The following is a 20325-nucleotide window of genomic DNA, read 5'->3' on the forward strand; positions in this document are numbered from 1 at the left end:
GAGAAGGAGAACGAAACTAGACATACATTTGCCAAACTTAAGGTTTAAGTCTTAGGCGTGGCTACCTTTGATCGACGAGTCACTACCATGGCATGTCCTCGGGAGGCTCTGGTCAAATCAGGATAGAGGTGTAGCAATTTGTATTCTCCCCAGCACCTCTCTCCCACAAATATAGTTAATCTGGCTAAAAAAGAAGATGGCTAAAGCTACATTGCCACACTTCAGGCTTCAAACTGTAGTCCACACACCATGGGTGATAATCATGGCAGACAGGTTTACACTTGGATAAGCCACACAAGGGGAGACTCCTACAAGAGGGAAGGTTTATAGCATGAGGATTTAGTAGTTGGCTTGGCACATATTTGTCAGATTAACTACTTCTAAAAAAGAGCAGTGAACATCCTTTTCTAGAGGAAGAATACTGGATGGTCTACTATGCATTAATGCCCAGTCATAGGGGTTTCTGGCACAACATCACCTACTTCCACAGAGCATGAAGAAGGGAAATAGTCCAAAGAGGCCAAACCTCATGTATTATAAAGAACAACTGTATTGTAGACTGTGTTGGGTTGTTGTTAAAAAACATTGGATGGGTTTTGTGAGTGGTTTTCAACAGAACCAACAGTGACTAGCTACAGACTGAGCAGCGCAACAATGAATAAATAGGTGTTGAGACACATCCACTTAGTTTTTTCTAAATCTACAGCGTCTTGTTTTCACAAACTTATTTCTACAGATGTTGGCATTGATCTTCTTATTTAACTTGTGGAAGTGGAAGAGTAGCTTCCTTCACATGTGAAGCTGTTGTTTGAACTTACCCACTGCTAACAACACATGCAGCAAGCAAACACTTGTGGTTTTAGTCACTGACATTACAGAGGCCAAGTTCCCCCTTCTTCAGAAAAAATATGTGCAGCAGTCGATGGTGAGAGACAAATCATTTTTTGATCCCATTTGATTTTGGCATGATTATTTTTTCAACTTGAGAAAGTCTCACCTTGTCATAAAACTAATGGAGTATAAGACTGTGAAATGCATAAATATAAAGACTACACGGCCAACAGTCGTGTTAGTGACGTGGTCTCGTTTGACATTCACCACGTTCTGTATATCAGCAGCTCACAGAACTGACCAAGTCACCCATGTTGGTGTTGGTGACGTATAGTGAGCGATATGATGTAGTTTCACTGAGCAGATTTACATAAAACTTGCTGATAATTTACCATCTTTACGACAAACTGTGACTTTCTCATGTAGAAGATGATCTTTTACATTGACAAACATCATATGTGTGGGATCAAACAGTTGCCTCACACCAGTGACTGCTCTACAATTTTTTTTGCCGCAATATGGTCCCATGGGGCACACAGGGAGGGGCGGGACTTAGTGGAAAGGGAAATAGTATTATAGTAGCAAGTATCAAGGCTGGAAGTGAAGCTGAAGCCAAAGCAGCTCTTGCGAAGTGAGCGATCATTACCTGGTGAGAGCCTCTAGGGGCTTGTCAGGGTGGACAAGCTTTCCACAACTCACGCTAGAAACAGAGGAGGGAGAGAGAATGACAAAATAATAAGAACTCAAAAAGTGAAATTAAATTCAGTCGTGCTACATGGAATAATAGACAGAAATCATAACATTAAAATTAAACATGAAACAATACATGAATGAGGGTATTTCTCACATCACTGGAGGTCAGGTTAGTGACTGAAATGTGCAAATGAAACATCACGTGAGTGCAAACAGGAAGCCTCTGTGGTCGAACTCAAAACTCTTTGTTCTTCTAAACACCAATCTGCCTCCCTCCAGGCAAACTGATCATTCATTTAAAGCCACGTTATTATGTCTTTGATCAACCCGTCAGCCCACCATCGTTCAGAGCCTCCCATTAGCTCAACATCACATATCTTTTTTATTACTCTTTGTCTGTCTGTCTTCCAGATTTTCAGTCAGTCTTGTGCGTCTGCCCATTATCATTTTCTACTGTTATTCTTCTTATCTTCTGTTGTTTGAACAATCTGACATCTGAAGATGTCTGAGCGGAATCTGTTAATAATTAAGTGAGGAGACAGATGGAGGAAGCAGGAAGAGAGAAGGAAAGAGATGAAGTGTCAGAAAGGGTCAGGACTGAGCCAGATGAGTACGACACACCCCTTTGAAAACTCCTCCTAACTTGTTAGGATGGGCAGAGCAGTATGAACGCAACATCCGGGAGACAAACAGGACAAGATGTTACTGAGTTACTGAGTCAATAATAAAAGCAATAGCTGCAGAGGTGTACTGTTCATCTCGGTGAGAGGAGGAAAACTCCCCCCAGGGGGTTTTAAAAAGCAACTTTGTGGATGTGGATTTTATGAATCCCTTAATTTAAACTTGACATGGCTAGCAGGGATAAAAATGCAGCACTTAATGATGTAGCAGTAACATTTCTGCATCAAAATGTCCAAAAACGACAGGACTTTGTTATATATATTGTTAACTTGTGTACTTAAAGGAAGGAAGGAGGAAGGAAGTCAGCAAACGAGACTGAACGTGATGTGAATTAAACTTTTAAATATTGTCTCGTCCATGAACATCTCTGCCTGAGTCACTTAGTCCAACCTTGGAACAATAGCCTCCCTGATGAAGATGTGTTGACAGAAACATGGTGTTCTTCTGTTTTGCACATACTGTGTATTTAAATACTACACCTCCTCAAGTGCCTTTAGTGTCTGATAAACACTCCATTCTTACAGCTTGTAGGCTTTCTGTAGTAATGAGTAGCACTCCTTATGACTAGATGTTGGATGTCTACATTGGGCAACAGGATGTCCAGGTCCCATCCAAGCTGCTGAGGGTAGTGCAACTTGGCTGACTGGTCGGGTTGCTCTGATTGCATATGATCGCATCAACACTCTGATAACACAAATGCCCTCTACAGGAAGGGACAGAGTCGTCTCTATTTTCTGAGACGATTGAGGCCATTCAACATCTGCCGGACTATGCTCAGGATGTTTTATGAGTCTGTGGTGGCCAGCGCTATACTCTATGCTGTTGTGTGCTGGGGCAGCAGGCTGAGGGTAGCAGATGCAAAAAGACTGAACAGACCGATCTGCAAGGCCAGTGATGTCGTGGGAGTGGAGCTGGACTCTCTGACGGTGGTGTCAGAGAGGAGGATGCTGTCCAAGTTACATGTCATCTTGGACAATGGCTCTCATCCACTCCATGACGTGATGTTCAGCCACAAAAGTACATTCAGCACTAAACTGATCCCACCAAGATGCACCACAGGAAATCATTCCTGCCTGTGGCTATCAAACTGTTTAATTCCTCACTCTGAGTGTGGCATTATTGCTCTGTATATATGTACATTTCTTGTATTTTTGTTTGGTTTTTGTTGATATTGATATTATTATTATTATTATTATTATTATTATTATTATTATTATTACTTCTGCATATTCTGAACTTTGAATGGGAGCAGCTGTTACACAAACAATTTCCCCTCGGGGATAATAAAGTATTTCTGATTCTGATTCTGATAATCTGTAAACATGGGATTTGGGATTTGGATATGATTAGCAACATGTTTGTACCACCATGAAAGGCAACAGTGCAAAGCCCAGCAGTATTGCACTTCACTGTCTGGTGTTTACTTTCAGTTTTTCAATGGCTGATTGAAATAAACCGCCTATCTCCACACAAATCCCTCCCAACAACTCCACCATCTTTGCTTTAATGTAGTTTCAACATCATTCCAATGACCTCCTGGGCCCCACTCAGAAGAGTGATCTTGAGAATTCAGCTGCTCCCTCTTGCCAGGCTCAAGTGTTCTATGAGGAACAACTTGCTGCTACGGGCGTGGTTCAGATGTGCCGACAGCAAGAAGGAACTGTTAGTAACTGTTGAAAACAGCACTGGCTCCTCAAGAGGCTAGTGTAGCTGCATTAGCATCAGTTCTATCAGAGTTTTTTTTATTTAAAGAAGAACAAAGAACGGCACTACCGGCTTTTCTTGATGGAAAAGATGGTTTTGCTCTCCTCTCAACTGACTTCAGTAAGAGTTTAATTTACTAACTGTCTCCACTGGTGGTACTGCTCTCCTACTGTTGATCTGATCGGTTAAAGTTAGACCATGATAGACCGATGGTTCGTCCAATCACCTGTCAAGTATTTTTTAAAGCGCCTGCCCTTCTCCAAACAGTTTCTAGCAGCTCCGTTCTGTGTAACAAACCCTCTGGTGCGTCATGTTACCAGAACCATACAACTATTACAAATGATCTGTTACGGTGCTCTCAGAGAGTGAACCACAGTCAACCACTCAGATGGCAGATCTGTCCTCAAGTTATAAGCATGATTTTGTTTTCCATGATTTCCATGTGGATTCATGAAGATTATGAATGATAAAGACATCCTCAGAAAGTGTAAGTCACACTGAATCTAAAAGCACTCAGATACGTGTGTCTAACTATAATATCATTTAGTGCTGACACTCATCTCTTTAATGTCACACGGTACCTTTGCCTCACGTTTCTCCCACAGCTGCTGAGTGAATATCTAGACACCTGGCTAGATCCCCATGAAATCCTGAACGGATTTTCATGATCCAGAGATTTTTGGTGACCCTAAGATCTTTCTTCTAATGCTACAGTACCATTGGGACAAAAACCTTGTACGGTCTGATATTGCTATGTTGTTGCTCCTGGAACATCATAATTAATGTTGCTCCAGGGCCATCATTCTGACTGAACAATCATGTTTTTATAATGTCATGGCTTAGCGACTTGGGGAGACTGGAAAATTAAAGAAATGGGAGAAGTTATCCTTTCAAACATGTATTTGACAGTGTGACAGGGTCTATTTCAACCCATCTTTTCTGAAACCTAACCAAGTATCGAACCATTTCTGTTTTCAAACTCCAGAAGCCTTCCTCGAGCCCCGCCCTCCACGCTAACTTCACATGACACTTGTTAAGGCTGCAGATTAATCAAGTCTTACACTCATGTCCTGGGCTGTAGTGAACACTGCAGCCACAAACGTCATGCTTTGTGTCTGCAGGTCAAATCACATTCATCATGTCTGCAAGTTACTTCAACTGAACTTTAAAGCAAAGATATTATGCTTTCACCTTTCATCTTCATGCCAGTCAGGGCGGAACGAGCTGAAACTCTCATTAGCAGCATCAGTGCAGTTAAACACCTTTCATTCCCCGAGACTTTCTCACCTCCTCTCCGCTCAACAAGTTTAAAAATACAAACCGCACACACCTCATTTACATAACACACACACACACACACACACACACACACACACACACACACACACACACACACACACACACACACACACACACACACACACACATAGAGAGAGCTCAGCACTCCTTAACAGCAGCAGTGTGACAGAGAAGATAATTGGGATGGGAGATGAATGGGGTGAGTGTGAAAGGGTTGGAGAGCGAGTGTGTGAGTGAAAGAGCAAGAGAGGTGCTGCCCAGAGAGTGCAGCTCCACTAAACTTGTTAGCATTAAGACAGTGTGTGTGTGGTGGGGGTCGGTATCTCGGCTGCACAGTTCAGAGACGAGAACGGATTGAAATACCATCCTGACGACTCTTTTGGAGGTGGAGCGTGTAATTGCTGCAGTTTGTTTGTCTTTCTCAGGGGCTCCGCTCCTAAATTTCATTTCAGCAGCGTCATCCTGACTTTTTGTTGTGCTGTAGCTCATCTCCAGGGGAGGAGAAAGTAGTTTCTTTGCAAGAACTGTGTGTGCGTGTCGTCTGCAGAATGGATCCCATTTCAGAGCTGATGGGCAGGGAGCATCCAGCAGTCGGTCATTTGACAGCACACAGTGAGGGAGGGAAAACATTCAGAGAGATCTGTCTTGATTTGTGAGTATGTAGCATGGCTGCTGTAAACAAACCATAGAGAGCTGCATGGATACAGACAGAGGAGGGAGACAGGCAGACAGATAGACAGACAGACAGACAGACAGCAGATGATAGAACAAACAAGACGGATAATCAGTGGAGGCATAATAATCTCCTGATTATCATGTTATTATCTTTGTTTACATATCTTATCAACATGTATATGTATATGTACATGACCTCAGTCATTTCTCCTGACCTCAAACTGCCCGTTGTGTTTTGAAATACAAGCCAGAGAGTTCATTTTATTCATAGCTTGGCTTGTATGATTTTGTTTACATTGATGTTTTATTCATTGAGGATATTTTAATATTTGTTTCACATTTTAATTCCGTCTGAATATTCTTAAAGCTGAGGTTGGTCAGTTATTCTAGAAGGATTTTGTGTTAGAATTGTAGAAAATTCCTTACAGAAACCAAAACATCAAATGCTCTCACAAATAAAATAATGCAGTAGCTGTGGCTGTTGCAGGCCTGGAATGAGCTCATCCAATCGTGGCATGACTGAGTCTTCCACAGGGCTAGGTGGATGTATGGCTAAAGGTATTAGCAAGCCAGTGGCTCAATAATGGCAGAGAAAGTGCAGCCAGAATTTCCCAGCACTAACACACTAGCTTGACAGCGGTGAGTGCTAACAATAGCCATGTTGGTTGTTGTCTTACATGTGAGTGAGACACGAGGTAGCTGGATATGGTTAGCATTGACAGCAGTGAACAGCTGTTGTGCCTTTTTAGCCTGAGGTATGTTTAGGATGGCTATTGTGCTTCTGTTTATATGATTATGGCATTTCAGCATTAAACAGAGCTCGTTGAACACAGTCAGTGTCAGTGTAGTTTGGAACACAGGGCAAGAAGGTGGCATTTTTTCCATCTTTGTTCATTTTTGGCAAAAACAAGATTTTCATGGCGTGTTCAGTTGTTCTTTGGAAAAAGAAGCTATTCAAACCTAAACCCAATCTTTCTCTTACCCTAAAAAATCTTTTTTTGGATACGTGACAGCATTTTTGTGCCTAACTAAATCTTAAGCATTGCTTTGCTAGATCAGAAAATGTGAATATACAGTTAACCTCTTAATATTTCTGATGGTGTTGGACAATCCACGCTGTCCTGGCATTATGGGGTGTCAGTTCAGAAAGCATACTGTATATATGACTCATCTTGGAGGACAGTTACAAATGAGATATGTTGTTGTTTGGTTTGGAGAACAATGACTTGCCGTCACACAGCACAAAAATAATGTTTGTTGGCACTTATCACAGAAAAACACATACAAATATTTGGCATCTAGACATATTTTCAATAAAGTCTTTTCCATTAACATGTGGCAAAAACTGACAGTTAGGTGGTCAGAAACAGACACAGGGCTGTTGGTGTGTGCAGCTGTGCTGTGATCAGACGAACTGAAAAGATGATTTATGGCCGGTATAACAACCACAATCCTCTGCTTTCTATTCAACCACCGCCTCCAGGAAGCTCAGACAACAACACCCAACAGAGAGGGCGTGCTCAGACCGGGATTGAAAACTGATTCTACGATGAATATTTTGTGTCGTGAAAACCAGACAGAGGCTTTGGAGCGGTGAACAGAGTGCAGACTGTGATAAGAGCCCGGTCTTACTGCTCTCAGTGTGGGCGTCCATGCTGCTGGAGAGCTGCAGCTGCACACTGATGCTCTGTTAAAGTCCTCACAGCTGCATGGATACACTGTCTCTGATTAGGACATTTAAAAAGGACCGTCATCCAACAGTCAGAGCTTTAACATGGCTTACAGATGATGCAGTCATTCCCCCACAACACCACAGTTAAATGCTCTCATACAAAAACAGGCTGTACCTGATGTACACTGAACAACAAAGCCACCATCATTTCTTGAAGAAATGCCATCACCACAAATTATAGGTGACAGCCATCATGGCCAGCAGGAACAACTTCAGGCCGGGAACATTCTTTCCGATGACAATATAAAGTAACACAAATATTGAGGAAGGCTAGAAGGTACGAAAAGTGCTGACATGCTGGGTTGGAGCAGAATGTACGGTGGCTCCACAGTGCATCAGTCCACCAGCAGAGTCATGGCTTTGATCTGGAGCCTGTGTCTTTAAATCCAGTAACATCTGTATTATAGACAGATTTGATTCTGACAATCAAAACTGAAAGCTCATCTTAATCGATTTTTCATGACACCCCTACCTCAAAAACGTTTAGGTGGTTGTAATAATTATCATGGAAGCAGAGGAGGTGAGGAGACGTAGGGTAACGTCTCTAAAGGGAGCAGGACTACAACCCAGGAGACCACTGCTCATGTCCAGTGTGGAAGCAAGTCAATGAGCAGTTATTTTAACTAAGTGACATAGTGAAGTTACCTCACGTATGTTATGGAACTAAAGTTACATAAGTAACAGAGTTACTGTAACCCAAACCACAATGTTTTCCCAAATCTAGCCAACCTGTGAGCGGACGAAGGAGGTCTGGATTGTGTATGGCTCATACGCTGCAACAGCCATGATGTTTAAAGAACGGCGATACATGTAGTTTTGGAAGTCACTGGCAATCGACCGACAGTACTCAGCGGTTTGGGTCGGAGGATGCGTTGATCTGATTCTAAAACGTAGCCGGAATTTCTTTTCACAAGACAAAATGATAAGTTAAAAGGAGCACCTTCTCTCTATTTTTGTCTCCACAGATGGAGACAAAAATAGAGACATTTATCTTTCATTGACGTTGGAGAACCTGCCACCATTGTAAAGAGTGAGTTATTGAGTGAGTGATTTGAATGAAACGCTGTGAAGTGATGTCAATCAAGTGACAAGGAAAACAAACAAGACACAAGCAAAAGAGGCTGCTGAAGTTCTGATGTTCAGCGTGTGTTACCTGTTTAAGTCCAAATGACGTGTTCCTATTCTACTAGCAGTGTCTTTGCATTAAACAGAGGGGACATGTTTAATATGACTCATCCTACCACTCCTTTGTTCTTAAGTCCTGTCTGGTCATAACAAAAGTCTGGACTTTGGAGTGTGGTATAGTTAAGTCCCTCCAGATCAACACTCAGTACATTCACACACTGTCACAGCTGCAGAGCACAGCTGCAACAGTGCTTTGTGTGTCCACTGACCTTTCAAATCAGTGCACAAATCAGAAGCATACAATGCTGTGTGGGTGTGTCGGAGTGCAGAGAGACTTACTGTTCATTTACAACAAAGATGCAGTTGTCCTGGGAGGGGATGCCTGACACCGGGTGTTTACAGGTCACCTTTCGCTCATTGTGACTGCAGGGAAACATAGAGTGAGAGACAGGCAGAGAGGGAGAGAGGGAGAGAGAGTTCGGTCAATGCAACATCACCACAACAGCTGAAATGTGAAGCAGACGAAGAGCTGAAGACAGGCAGACATGATCCTAACAGAGTTAAATACATGACTTTACTATTGGTATTAGCAACCAAGCATCATGAACCTTTAACAAAACACAGCAAAAAGGTCACTCAGCACACACGCACACACACACACACACACACACACACACACACACACACACACACACACACACACACACACACACACACACACACACACACACACACACACACACACACCTGGAGCACTGGTTGACTCGAAACTTCAGCATAATGTCCTGTTCGATCATAGGTGACAAAAAGTGTTGCTGCAGATGATAAGCTCCTCAAAAATCAAAGAAAGTTCACGAGGCGGAAGCATCAACAGTCTCCTTCTAAAAAACTGCGTTCACTCCGGTCCACAGCAGACAGAACAGTGAGAGAGAGACTACAGCAGACAGGACAGTGAGAGAGAGACTACAGCAGAGAGGACAGTGAGAGAGAGAGACTACAGCAGACAGAACAGTGAGAGAGAGACTACAGCAGAGACGACAGTGAGAGAGAGAGAGACTACAGCAGACAGAACAGTGAGAGAGAGACTACAGCAGAGACGACAGTGAGAGAGAGAGAGACTACAGCAGACAGGACAGTGAGAGAGAGACTACAGCAGAGAGGACAGTGAGAGAGACTACAGCAGAGAGGACAGTGAGAGAGAGACTACAGCAGAGAGGACAGTGAGAGAGAGACTACAGCAGAGAGGACAGTGAGAGAGAGACTACAGCAGAGAGGACAGTGAGAGAGAGACTACAGCAGAGAGGACAGTGAGAGAGAGACTACAGCAGACAGGACAGGGAGAGAGAGACTACAGCAGACAGGACAGTGAGAGAGAGACTACAGTAGAGAGGACAGTGAGAGAGAGACTACAGTAGAGAGGACAGTGAGAGAGAGACTACAGTAGAGAGGACAGTGAGAGAGAGAGACTACAGAAGAACAACAGTGAACTGATAGAATCCCTCTCTCTCTCCCTCGCTCCTCCTCGGAGGCACTTCCTGTGTCGTCTTTTCTCCTCTGTCCTTCTGTCTTTTCTCCTGTCCTTCTGTCTTTTCTCCTGTCCTTCTGTCTTTTCTCCTCTGTCCTTCTGTCTTTTCCACCATCATCATGTCCTCTCTTGCTTTCATTCATCTGTGTTCTGTCTTTCACTTTGAGCTCTTCTCTCTATATCCCTCCTCAGTTCATCTCCACAAGAATAATTGTAGACTTTCTTGTGTTGAAATGAATGAAATCACACATGAACAAAATCAATTGTGTTCATTCTGCATTTTATTCATTATTCAACCATTTATTAATCAGATCTGACTGTGTTAGTTCATTCCTAACCTTGGTTTGATACTGATGCTCCGTACTGAACTCATGCACTGATGAAGGCTGTGAGATGTGATTGAAAGCACCAGATAAAGTCAGTCAGAGCACTTTGAGTTTTTATTTAAGATTGTATTAGTCAAAAATAAAATAGCATAGTATAGCAAAATAGTCAAATCTAGCTTCTTAGTTTTTCTTTAAATAGATTTAAATGTGAAACCATTTACTCACATGTGATCATATTCCTTTTAAAATTCATCTTCCCAGTTTAACATTAGCAGTTCCTTACTTGTGACGACTTTAACTGAGAAGTGTCCGACTACAGATGAGTCGCAGCTCTGACTGGCCAGCTGATGTGTTGTCTCTGTGTTATGTGATGGCACACTGGAGGCTCCGTACCCTTCATCTGGATGTCTTTATACATACATACTTTATACATGTCTTTATACTTCCCCTCAGGCTCCATACATCTCTTATTTTACTTCATGTCTTCCTCTCCTCTTCCTCTCTCTGTGTTACTCTTCTTCTCTATTTTCCTCTCCTCTTTTTTCCACCTCATCTTCCCCCTCCTCTTCCTCTGCTTTTTCTCTGTCATATGCTGCATCACAAGAAGACTGCTGACTCCTTCGACTCCTTCTCACAAAACAGAGCTTTGTTATGGACCCTGGAAACATAGTTTGACAGTGATAATGAAGTGACTTGAGGAAGGTTTGTAGCACACACTCACAGACCTCCTGAAAGAGCCTGAACTAGTTCTTCTCCCCACCTTCTCCTAATTGTCCAGATAACCTGAACCAAACTTACTGGGCTGTAAAAAAGCTCAGCATCATATCTTACACACTCTTTACACGCAAATACGATATTTTCTTATAATTCTATAAGAAGTCTGACTATTAATCATAAACACAGTTAAGTGAAATGTAGCATGGAGAAATACCACTACATGAGAAAACTATATATTGTACTTTCAGTCAAACGACCTTTAAAAAGCCAGCATGGGATAGATCAACTGCTTGATTTTGTGTGTGTGTGTGTGTGTGTGTGTGTGTGTGTGTGTGTGTGTGTGTGTGTGTGTGTGTGTTGTGTGTGTGTGTGTGTGTGCGTGTGTGTGTGTGTGTGTGTTCATTGGGAGCATTAGCAATAATCAGCATGAGGCCAACAAGCACAAATACACCTGCCTTCCACCTTAAAATGTCCTGTCTTTATAAATCTCACAATAGTCGGATGCTTCTTTAGATGACACATAGAAACTTTAGATGACACATTAGAAATATTCACATCAACCAAATAAAAAGGAAAGCAGACTAATTGTCCCCCCCCCCCCCCCCCAGCTCTGACACCTGAGTGAGAAGCCTTAAATAAACGCAGTGAGCTCTCTCTCTCTCTGGGGGGTCAGTATGTGTTGGCAGCAGATGGAGGCTGAGAGGGTACAATGTTTTCACACCCACATCTGGAGATGCCAGATGTGCAGGAGCTGGAGGGAGTCATTGAGGGAGGGGCAGCAGGGGGCTCCTCCTGGATTTAATCTAGCCAGCCATGCAGCACCATAGCTGGGAATGCTCCACTGCTCCAGTCCCTGGAGGACAGCCAGGCTAGTCAGCTACAGAGGCCAGTCAGCTGCAGAGGCCAGTCGGCTGCAGAGGCCAGTCGGCTGCAGAGGCCAGTCAGCTGCAGAGGCCAGTCAGCTACAGAGGCCAGTCAGCTACAGAGGGCAGTCAGCTTCAGAAGCCAGTCAGCTACAGAGGCCAGTCAGCTGCAGAAGCCAGTCAGCTGCAGAGGCCGGTCAGCTACAGAGGCCAGTCGGTTGCAGAGGCCAGTCGGCTTCGGAGGCCAGTCGGCTTCAGCAAGAGTTTAACACAACCCATACCAAAAAAAAACAGACTTTGAGACGAGGGAAGTGCAAGTGCAAAAATGCTTATTATTTCCAGGTTTCAGGACTCATTGAGTAGTTTTGTTGCCTTAACCTAACCAAACTGTAACCATCACAATGTTAACCACGTTTGTTGGGTACGCCTCTTGCTGCTTCTCTTCTAGAAGCCATTTTTATGACCTATTCTGTTATTTATGTATAAGGTCATGCTGCAAATATGTGTATGTTTGTGTAAAAAAAAAAATTATTATTATCTTATTATTTCTGTTCTGTGTCTGCTTTGTAAAGTCAAATACACACAGACTTTTGGCTCTAATAATAAAGAAAAGAACATCTGCCACATCTTGTCATACTGTCTTCTTTAAAAAAGAAAAAAAGAAACGAGGGTGAAGTCACAGGAGCAGAAACATATCTGCCTCTGATAACAAGATGGCTCAGCGACGGAGCAGCAAAATGACAAGTTGTGAATAAACCATCAGGGCAGCTTTCAACAGGCTTTCAACCTAAAGCAACATTTCAAACCAGAAGCATCATTACACTCAGTTTCAGAGACACAGCGAGACAAATCACAGCGACGTGCCGAGCTAGTGGACCTGATGTAAACTCTGCCTTATCCAATCTTAACTACAGTCACATCAGTGCCGCTCCCCTGCAAGGCTTGACCTAGCTCAGAAGAGGCAGAACAGACTGTGTCAGTCACCATGAGTTGTCAAAGACGGGTTGATCTCCTCACAATCGCAAGGCAGATATTAAACATGAACAGCAACAGACAGCACTGACATAAAACACTTTCACTGATGAAACCAAACTTTGTCTCAACGGTCCGGCTTCAAAGAGGACAGTCCCTCACAATAATCAAAAGTTGTTGTTTAACAGCCAGTGAACCTGTCATCTTATAAATGTTGCTTTAATTATGGATGCCTAATATCATTCTTCATATGAAGAGCTACACTGCTTTGTATTGATGAATGAATGAATAGCATGTTGCATGCTCTAATAGCAGCATGCTGTGGATCACTGCTCTACACAGGCTGTACTTAACTGGTGATTAGTTTAACAGAATTTAATTATAGCTCCTTTCAAAATATCCTTTGGACAGCCTTTCCTCAAACTACCAGGTGGAAAAAACAAACTGAAAGTAGCCCTCCGAGAGTTACTTTTATTATTTCAACCTTCTCATGAAATCACATTTAGCCATCCCCTGTTGCTGTCAGAGATAATGCCAATGTTTTCTTTTGTTTTATTTAAATGTACTGTAAGTTTTTCAAATCAAAAGGACGATAAGGGGTCTGTAGAGAAACACCAGCTGTCTGGAGGAGTGTCTTGGGTTCTGTGTGATTGACAGGGAATGAGGAGCTGTGCTGTAGCCTACATGTCATGGACAGACAGTGTGTTGTTAGTGGTGACATATGCAGGTGCTTTTTCATGCCGTTAATGTGCTGCAGCTTAGCAGCTAGCTTGATATTAGGGCTACAGTTTTCATAGCTGCAAAGATAATGTGGACCAAAATAAGGTTTAAGACACCTTTTCCCTGCAGGTTACACTCATACTACACATGCCCACGGTTTCACACCATCAACTTCTTTTATGGCTCAATTTATGGCCCTCTCAACAGAGCACTTGAACAACTGCAAGTTTTTTGTCTAATCAGTGGGTGAGCCCACCTTTCTTGGTGATCCTGTGCATGAAAACAAAAACTATACAAATACTTCTGAGAGTATGATGAGAACATTAATACCGTCAAATAGAAAAAGTATAGCGCTGGAGCATGGAGGCAGTTAGCTTAGCTTAGCATAAATATTCGGAAAGTTATCGGGGAAAGTTATCATGGCTCTGTTCAAAGCTAAAATAACTGCCTCTAGATACACTTATAAAGCTCCCTAATTAACACTTTGGGCCTCATTTTTTTAATCTGTACAAACATGAAATGTAAAAATGGTTAAGTTGTGTTCAGGAGAGTTAAGAGTTTTCATTATTTCTCGATCAGCCACAGCATATCCATCCACCCAGCACTTTAGCCAGCATCTCAAGCTATAACGATGGTTGCCAGATATGGTTGGTGGTTTACATATAGGTCTCTGTATGGGCCTGAACTGACCTAGCAACCTCACTGAGACAAGACTTCTGGAAGCTGCACAGAAGTAATTCCATCACATAACTTCCCCCAAAACACCTAGCTGCTCTCACTCTTTCAGTGAACACCAAAAGCCAAAGACCATGTGTGATAGTTAAATAAAACCTTCATGGTAAATTCAGAACTTAACCCGAACACTTTCTATGATCACTAAAGAACAAGGGCTCCAAAACATATTGAAAGCCCTTCACTTAGGGTCTTGCTCCTCCTTCAGCTGCTTGGGTTATCTTAAACCATGGCTGATCAAGCATGTTTCAGTGCAAACACTCAAAGTAAATCCAACCCAGATTATTCCAGGTTATATATAACAATGTGGTTACTGTCATCAACAAAAACTGACTTCTAAAATCCAAAAGCAAGTAATCCAATTTTATAAACACCTTCTCCTACCAATCCAAGGTCCGTCATTGCCAACAACCAACAAAGGTGAGAGTCTCTCTGCCAGCCGGTCCTGAAGCTCTGCCCACAGACAGCGGGGCTCCAGGTCGGACACCAAACAATCCAGCCCAACTAAATCATCTCAAAACAAGGAAAATACATCAGAAATGTACACAAAGTAAATTAGAATTCTATTTGACCCTAAACCTCTTGACCATCCTGAACAGTTTTCTCTCAGCAGCAGGTGATAGTTTGTGTTTTTCTGATGGTGGTAGTGACACAACTGTGCCATGCACTTTATACTTACAAACAGTTGTTTGCACAGTTGATCTCGGGACCTGTAACTGCTTTGAAATGGCTCCAAGTGACTTTCCTGACTTTTTCAAATCAATAATGAGCTCTTTCAAATCAATGCTGAGCTCCTTACACTTTCCCATTGTAGTGTTTGTGGCTGAGTCTAATGGCTGTATCAAACAAGCCCTATTAAAATGGGTCCAGAAAGGTCACCAGCTGGTATCAATCAGAATCACTCAGAAGAAGTTAAGATGCTACAAAGAACATTTGATTCACACGACTTTCTGTAATCACCTAAATTGATCATTAAAGTTACTGTATGTATATTTTTGAGCCAGCAGATTTGGTCACATGTTCAGAAGACCTATAATAAATTCATTACTGAACCAAACTTCATGAATGTTTTTGGGACAAAGTAGTTTGTGTTCCACTCATTCATCACAGTTCTTCACAAGTGGATGGAAACTTTTGCCCACAGCTGTATAACTATGGTTAGAAAAGACTGTGGTTCGGCAAATAAAACATGTTTAAAATATAATTACAGTTAGGCAACTAAAACACCTGACTAAGGTTAGGGTCACATCATGGTCCCTTTTAAAAAAGCAACATTAACTGTTGGTCTATGACAGAACAAGAACTCCAGTCTCTTGTATGGAAGTTGACCTCTACATCCCCACTCCATGCATTAGCACTTCATGTTGGCATGTGAGCTGCAGATTTGTCCAATATAAACAGAATCCCTTGAGTTTATGGACTTCACCAATAGCACCATCAAGACAGGAGCTCTCAAGATCTTGAATGCATCTCCATATTCTGAGCAGTAATATCACAAACTGGAGAGGAGACAACAAGCAACCCAGTCTGGAACCAAGTCCACTTGAACATGATACCAGGAATGCAAACACAGCTGCAAGCTGTATGTGTGTATAGGAAGAATCAAGAGGTATCTGTTGTTTCATTACACAGTGCTGAACACATTCTGATCTCTAACATCCCATTATAATGCTGCTGATACTTGAAGCTCTCACATTCAGTCCCGGCACCAGCCAACAATTCCATCTCAGCAAGAAACCTAAGCCCTCCTCGCTTTTTGGTTGCTAGAAATGAGGCTGTTTCAGAGGCACAGGCCATCAGACTGTTGTGAGGCTGATAGAATAGAAAGGAGAAAATGAAGAGATGCAGGGAGGAGGTGAGAAACAAACTGTAAATGAGGGAGGCCAAGACAAATAAATGCAATAAACAAAGAGAACAGTGCCAATTCACAGCAGCTTCCTGGTGTGGCTCCAAGCGCTCCCAATTCAGATGTACTGACATAAAACATAATGGGAAGGAAGGAGGAGGAGGTTGAAGACAAGGGAGATGGGAGGGGAGCTGAAAGGCACTGTGCCTGGAAAGGCAAGAAGGTTTGAACCGCTGTACTGTCACCTTCACTTACTCACTAAACTAAACAGTGAACTGTCTGCTGCTTCAGGGCCTGTGCAGTTAGCAGGATGGTGCTTAAATGGGCCAATCAACAATCATGGTGCAGAACTATTCAATATGGATATTTTCTAGGCTACTGTGCTGCATTTTTAACATTTGTCCCCAACATGAACCAAGTGTTTTATTGCCTAAACCAACTAAACCCAGACACTGATTTCTAAACCTTCACAGTGCCGACCAGCCATCCTGAGCTCCTCCTTGTGAGTGTTGCACAGTATAAGGATGTCACACTTCCTTGATTGGAAATAAAAATGTGTTAATAAATGAATGTAATCCCGGCAGGGTTTACATTTTCTCCATAACACATTAGGAAAAGCAAATTAGTGGGATATAAACATATTTTCTAGGAAATAGGGCTGTTTGATCAGTCTCCATTCGTCTGTCTACCTTTCACTTGTCTTTTCAGCTGCCATTCTTTGTGACTTCAACCACAGAATATGCTTAAATGCCCAGATAACATATATTCACATGACCAATCAAAGTGCAAAAGTCAAAGTCATTATATTGTGACAACAGACAAAGATGTGGAAAAATAAAGAGAAAGAGAGAACTATATGAGCAGAGAGTACCCTATTGGTCCTACTTTTTAATTCTTTATCTTACCTAAGCACAGCTGCTTTGAGAGGACCTCTCTCTAGGCAACCATTCACAACCTATAACAGAAGAGTCCATCTGTTGTGTAAATGGAATTTTAAAGTTTTAAAAGTACTCATAAAAGTTCACCTGCACTGTTCCTCTAACCCAGCAGGAAACATGAAAAATTCATCATGATTAACATCTGCATAAAGAATCTAACTGCCGCACAGCTGACATTTTAATAAAAATCTCCCTATACACTCTGTGTACACATTCCACAGCACCAGGTGTCACAGTGGTAGACAGACACACACACATGTGTCAACACACATACACACATCACCATCTCTGAACAATAGTACAATAATCAGCTAATTCCGTCCATGTGAAATGTCAGCTAATGTTTAGTCGTCAGCGTGATGAACGTGCTTTGCTTTAAATGCCATGTGAAAAAGCTGCCCCGTGGTCAGATGTGTGTGTGTGTGTGTGTGTGTGTGTGTGTATCCACATCCTGACCACAGCCCCCCTCTCCTCCCTGCAGAGCGGCTGCCATTCACCATCTCTCCCTCTGGCCAGGCCACTAACCTTTCAGAAAGGCCACCAGCACTGACAGCCCTGCCCCCACCTTTCCTCTCTCCATTTCTTTACTTCCACACCTCCTTCCTCAACCTGGCCCATGATTCTTTTCTTAACGGTTTCTTTCTTCGCGCTGCCCCCTCCCCGGCCTTTTCCTGCTCATTTTCTCCTTTGCTGTCTCAATTAAGTGTGTGTCTGCCCGCCCGTCAGCTGCCTCTCTCCGTCCCCTCTCACCTTTAAACTCCAGCTTCTCTCTGCTTCCTCGTCCTCACCCTGCAGAAACCCTCCCTCTGCCTTGGCCTGCAACAGGCCACTAATGATTAAACACATCTTCTCTGGAGATGACGGACAAAAATCATCAGTCATGGATATAGAAAACACTTCACAGGTTGTTCTTTTGAGTCCTTTTCTACAAAACATTGTTGTATTTGGTGAAATGGTGTGATTCTTGTAAGTTTATGTGATATTAACTGTGCCATGTTTTTTGAAGAAGTAGTTTTGTGTTGTTCGCTCTTTTGATATTATTTTGATATGCACCTTATATGTTCCTGCATCTGATCAGCACCTGATCACAAACACTGGCTGTGCAAGGAAGGTTCTGTTCACTTACTTTATAACCCGTTTTGTTCACTAGGCACTCAAACCCAGCAGCATAACTACTGTCATTTACTTATGCAGAACTTTAAACTACTTCTCTGTCACAACACATGACCTCTTTTTAAATTACAAAGTCCAAACAAGAGGTACTGGTGCTGTTAGAGACAATATCTAATACCTGGATTCCCCCTGTCTGTGATGGTCTGCAACAAAGGTTGGGACCCCCTAATGGGTTAAAAGATAAATGTTAGGGTTTGCAGGCTAAGGATCAAGAGAGTGAAGAAAAACACAAAAAATCAGCTAGAACAGAAGTAGAAGGCCCACCGTCAACTGACTGTGAACTGCAACATCATTAGTGTCAGTCCGGCTGGACACATTTGTTGCATGTTGTTCCCTTTGTATTTCTTCTCTAGTTTCCTGCCAGCTCACTTCCAAAAGTTCTCTCTACTGCATACACAAAACTAATCATTTTATCTAATGATCATTTTTTCAGTAGATTGAATAATCATTTTGTCTATGTCACAACTGGATAAAAGGGGCCAGCACAATTTGTTGGAGATCAAGACATCTTCAAATGTCTTGTCTTGTTGGTGCAACAGTCCCAAACCCAGAGAGATTTAATTTACAATTATATCAAACAGAAAAAAGCAGAACATCTTCACAGAGAGACATTGACATTCTTGCTTGATTAAAAACTTTATTCAATTATCCAAATTGACTATTTTAATCAATCAGTCACAGCCGTGAAATTAAGTCCATCCTGCAGCTTTAGTGAAAGTCATTCAGTGTAATGACTGAGTTTAAATAAATTGTATTTTAGTAGAGAAAACCTAAATGTCACCTCAGTAAATATTAGCGGCACTTGTCACTATAGGGCACAGAGCTGCTGTTTCCACATTTATGATATTAATGTTAAAGACAAGTTCATAATAAGTCGTTCATCTCAGGAGCTGAATATCTGATGTTTTAGGGGCAACTCATATAGCAGTCATGTTGAAGGCAGTGGGCCATCACAACTAAGTCTGCGTGCATGGGGAACACAGTGATCCGGTACACCTTAAAGTTCCAACTTTTCATCCTTTCTGTTTCTCTTCAATGCCGACGAACAAGCAAAGTGACATCTGATTTGCATCTGTTATATGTCGAACAAATGGAACCACTGGAGCAGCTGTGCCACTGCAGGAACAAAACACTCCAGTTGCTCTCTCTTCACTTGCTCTCTTTTTCCTCTCCTGAGCTAAAAATAAACAGGGCTTGAAACATTCTAATGTCTTATCGTCCGTGACATCTTCTGCCTAATGAGCCGACTGAGTTAGGATCAGGTGTGTGTGTGTATGAACCCTACAGGCATGCATTTTTGTCCATGAATGAGTTCTTCCTTTGAAGTGATTGTAGTAATGGTCTGAAACATCAATGTCTTGCGTGGAAATCATCTGATGATACAGCTGAATCTAATAAAGTACAGCTGAGTTTAACAAAGTATAGTTAAATCCAACAAAGGACAGCTGAAGCGGACAACTAATAGCTGGTCTGTCAGAGTATTTCTGAGGCTCACACATCATGGATGTGTCTGACAAATAACCACTGAGGGTGGCAAGTGACAGCTGTCTCTGGCCCACGATAGCTGCAGCTGGCAGAACCTAATGAAGTGCATCTGAAGCTAATGGGTGTTGATCTTAGCCTGACAAATATCAGGGTGCTAGTGTTTTGTCTTGTTATCATGGTCAATGGATTTTGTGATTAGGACTTGTTATTAGATTGTGGTGGTCGAGGGGGCTCCCAAAGCCACGGTACTCAGGGGCTCCCTAACCCTGTAGCCTTCCTTGAACAGGT

General features: G+C 42.4%; 1 protein-coding gene across 8 annotated transcripts in view; it reads right to left on the minus strand.

Moving 5' to 3' along the window:
• The window catches only part of LOC311252833 (pleckstrin homology domain-containing family A member 5-like), a 227601-nt gene that overhangs the window by 64864 nt on the left and 142412 nt on the right, over positions 1-20325 (minus strand). For 6 of the 8 annotated variants that reach the window (XM_084346391.1, XM_084346389.1, XM_084346387.1 and 3 more), the window contains exons 4-5: positions 9080-9163; positions 1478-1531 (exon numbers count right to left, since the gene is read on the minus strand). In XM_084346391.1, the coding sequence (XP_084202517.1) occupies positions 1478-1531; positions 9080-9163 (138 nt within the window). The remainder of the gene's footprint in view (positions 1-1477; positions 1532-9079; positions 9164-20325) is intronic. The other 2 variants (XM_084346385.1, XM_084346390.1) reach the window with 1 other exon arrangement.

This window comes from Pagrus pagrus, assembly GCF_965226575.1.
Source record: "Pagrus pagrus genome assembly, chromosome: 23".
Classification (NCBI taxonomy): Eukaryota; Metazoa; Chordata; class Actinopteri; order Spariformes; family Sparidae; genus Pagrus; species Pagrus pagrus.